Source organism: Musca domestica, unplaced genomic scaffold, assembly GCF_030504385.1.
Source record: "Musca domestica strain aabys unplaced genomic scaffold, Musca_domestica.polishedcontigs.V.1.1 49, whole genome shotgun sequence".
In the NCBI taxonomy this organism is placed as follows: Eukaryota; Metazoa; Arthropoda; class Insecta; order Diptera; family Muscidae; genus Musca; species Musca domestica.
In genome coordinates this window covers 212,608-215,824 of record NW_026712344.1, presented here as the reverse complement: position 1 = coordinate 215,824, position 3,217 = coordinate 212,608, and the positions used below count along the sequence as shown (strand labels likewise).

Genomic DNA, 3,217 nt, shown 5'->3' with positions numbered 1-3,217 from the left:
ACGTATAGTCCCCATATAAAGGTACCTCCCAATATTCGGTATTTGATGATTTTTGACACATTTTTTTACGAATTTCTCTGAAAATTTGGTAGTTGTAGATCATAATGGGTCCCAGTTCGTATGGCGAGTCATTGTAATTATAGGTACTCGGTTTGGTATAGCCCCCATATAACAGTATCTCCCGATATTCGGCAATTTGATGATTTTTGCCACATTTTTTCACCTATTTGTCTGAAAATTGGTATTTGTAGGTCATAATGGGTTCTAGCTCCGGTGGCTAAACATTGCATGTATGGGTCCATGATTTGGTATAGCCCCCATATAACGGTACCTCCCCATATTCGGTATTTTGATGGTTTTTGCCACATTTCTTCTAATGTTTCCTTTACCCTAAGGTGGAGGGTATTAAAAGTTTGGCTCGGCCGAACTTAATGTTCTTTTACTTGTTTTTCAATAAAGCCCTCCACATTGAAGTACCTTTTGAAATGTGATATTTGGAAATTTTTAGACTCAATTTCAACTGAATTGATTAACTAATTCCGTTTACGGACATTTTTCAGATTCGTTTCAAATTTTGACTTAAGCCCCGTGCTCTGGAAGGCTGGCTACATCTTCAAGCCGAGGCCTCCAATTCGATATATTAATATTGATTACTTTTGGGTTTACCAATTATATTTTGAATTAAATAGGATACAATTTGGAATTTTGGGTTCGTAACCGGTAGGTTCGTAACTGGTATCCAGGTATTAGTACATCAACCATGTAACCCTATCCCCAAATTTAAGGATTTTAAGGACAATTGACTTAAATAAAATTTAAGTTAAAATTTTGTATGCAAGAACTCTTTTAGTGTACGTTGAATATCGGAAATTCTTATTAAGTTTTTTTTAAGAAATTTTCAATTTTAAAACGTTCAAAATTTTCAATTTAATTTTTTCAAAATATATAATAAAATGGAATCTGACGCAATTTTAAAATTAATAAATAAAAGCATACACTTACCACATATAAAGGTGCACATGGCTAAATTAAATCGCAACATGTTGCACAAATCAAATCAAGCACTCGAACTATGGCTGAGGTAATCCAAAATATAATCCAAAGTTAGTTTAATTTTTGTTACGTTTTTTGCTTTCCACAAAAAAAATATTAAGTTGTTGTTTTTAATATTTTCTTAACACTGGAAATAAAATAGACAAACAAAATAAAATAGAAAAATAAACACTTTTCATTTCAATGACACACTAAAAACTCATAACATTTAGAGGTCAACACCAAGTGGTTTTATGTTTTTTTTTTCCTCTTCTTATTTTTCACCAAAGCGGAAAAGCAGAGGGCGTTAAAACTCCATATTCCACAATTATGCAATCATCATAATTTTTTTCGCTTATTTCTTTTTTTTTTTTCTCAGTGTTGCATGCAAATTGTGTTTAGGGGAACGTAAAGAGATTTTCCGTTTGTCACAAATGATTTAGAAATACTTCAAGTTGTTCGGTTGTTTAAGGGTTTCTTCATGCTTTATTTTTCTGTTTAAATGCCGAATAATTAAATTGTGTTTTTTTTTTGCTCATTTACAAAGTCTGTTATGGTTTTGGATTTTTTGCTCCTCGGGTGTTGAACGTTTATTTTTTTTTCTATTTGGGGGTTTTTCGGACGCATTCACTCAAGCGGAAATTGAATTCAAATGCAAAATCTTTGTGGAATCTTTCTTCACTTCACACATGCGAACCATTACAGACATCTTGAAATCTTTACAACATCATTGCCACCCTCCACTAGACAGCACTTAGAATGTTTTGAACAAAACACTTAAAGAGTTAACAAAAATCACAGATTTTTTTTTAATTTAGAGGAAACAAACTTTACCCGCCTTGCAACCAAAAAAGACGCACCTAAGTTGCGAAGCGCGAAACACGACTTAATAGTTAACGTTTTCAAAACGAAATAAACTTTTGAAATCAAAAGGAAACCTCCAAAGCCCATCGTTGTCGTCGTCATTATCATCATCATGATCATAAGTAAGCAATGGCAGCGACAACGGCATCCTCAGCAGCCAAGCAGAAACGCTGACGCAGCATAAACATCGGTAGTCGCACCAGTCAAAAGATCGTTGCTTCGTCTTCTTTAGCAATGATGTTGCCGATGTTTGCCGGCATCTACCACACATAACAATTCCATAGATGGAAGAGGAGCAGCAGCTGCTGCTGCGGCAGCTACAAAACCTGGTCCAACCATAAGCTGTAGCTATGCAATCAAATAGAAACAACAGCGCACAATGCCGCATCTAACACACGCTTGTCCAATGTTTGTCGCATTGCCATCCAAATGGCAGAGCTATGAATGTAGTCTCATTGAAAACGTCATCTTCATTTGCTATTTGACGAAACTTCGCAGCTTTGTGGCACCTTTATCATGGAAAATTTTATGACTGCTGTTCTGTTGCGTTTGCTGTCTTCCTCTTCTTCTTTTCTATTGTCAGCAGAATTTTTGTGTTATTGTTGCCTTGATTATCTCTCAGCCACAAGAAAACAGAAATATTAAATTGTGTGTGTGTGTGTCGTTTTTCTGAGGAGATAACTTCTATGACTACAGCATTAATAGGTGGTAAGATGGCAGTGGTGAATTTAATTCTCAAACGTTCTGGAAGATTTTACATGCAGAAAAATTTTAGTTTATTTTGGAACTGCAACTTTTTCAGAGAAAAAAGGGTTTTAGAAAAAATGTTTCCATGCACCTCTGCTATTCAAAAAATACCTCTCGCAGATCTTCTCTAAAAAATCTCTTAAAGGTTTTCTATTGACATATGACTTTAGTTTTATTAAGGCTTTCTATCAAGAGAAAACCTCTTATAGGTCCACAACCTCCAACCTCTTTTAGTTGTTTATAGATGAGAGGCCTATTACAGATCTTCCCTAAGAAGAATAATCCTTATAGGTCTTCTACAGGAAAACTTCCTCTATCTAGCTATACAGATTGTCAAAGCAACGTGTTATCGTATGCTTGAGAATTTTTAAACTTTATAGATTTTTAAAGCCACAAACACAGTTTTCTCTTTACGAATTTTCAAAGAAAGACAAGCGGTAACTTACAGGGTGAGATAAAAAACTGCAACAAAATCAAACAACATAATTTTTACATTTTTTTCTAATTTTATTGTCGGAAATAGCATCAGATTTTAGAATTAGTTTAGATTTGTTCGAATTGGTCACCTTTGGCA

The 3,217-nt window shown here is 34.3% G+C and overlaps 1 protein-coding gene across 2 annotated transcripts in view; it reads right to left on the bottom strand.

The window, feature by feature from the left end:
• The window catches only part of LOC101899334 (uncharacterized), a 39,014-nt gene extending 37,865 nt beyond the window's left edge, over positions 1-1,149 (bottom strand). For both annotated transcript variants that reach the window (XM_059127994.1, XM_059127993.1), the window contains exon 1: positions 1,003-1,149. In XM_059127994.1, the coding sequence (XP_058983977.1) occupies positions 1,003-1,042 (40 nt within the window). In that variant the 5' untranslated portion in view covers positions 1,043-1,149. The remainder of the gene's footprint in view (positions 1-1,002) is intronic.
• Between the last annotated feature and the right edge of the window lie 2,068 nt (positions 1,150-3,217).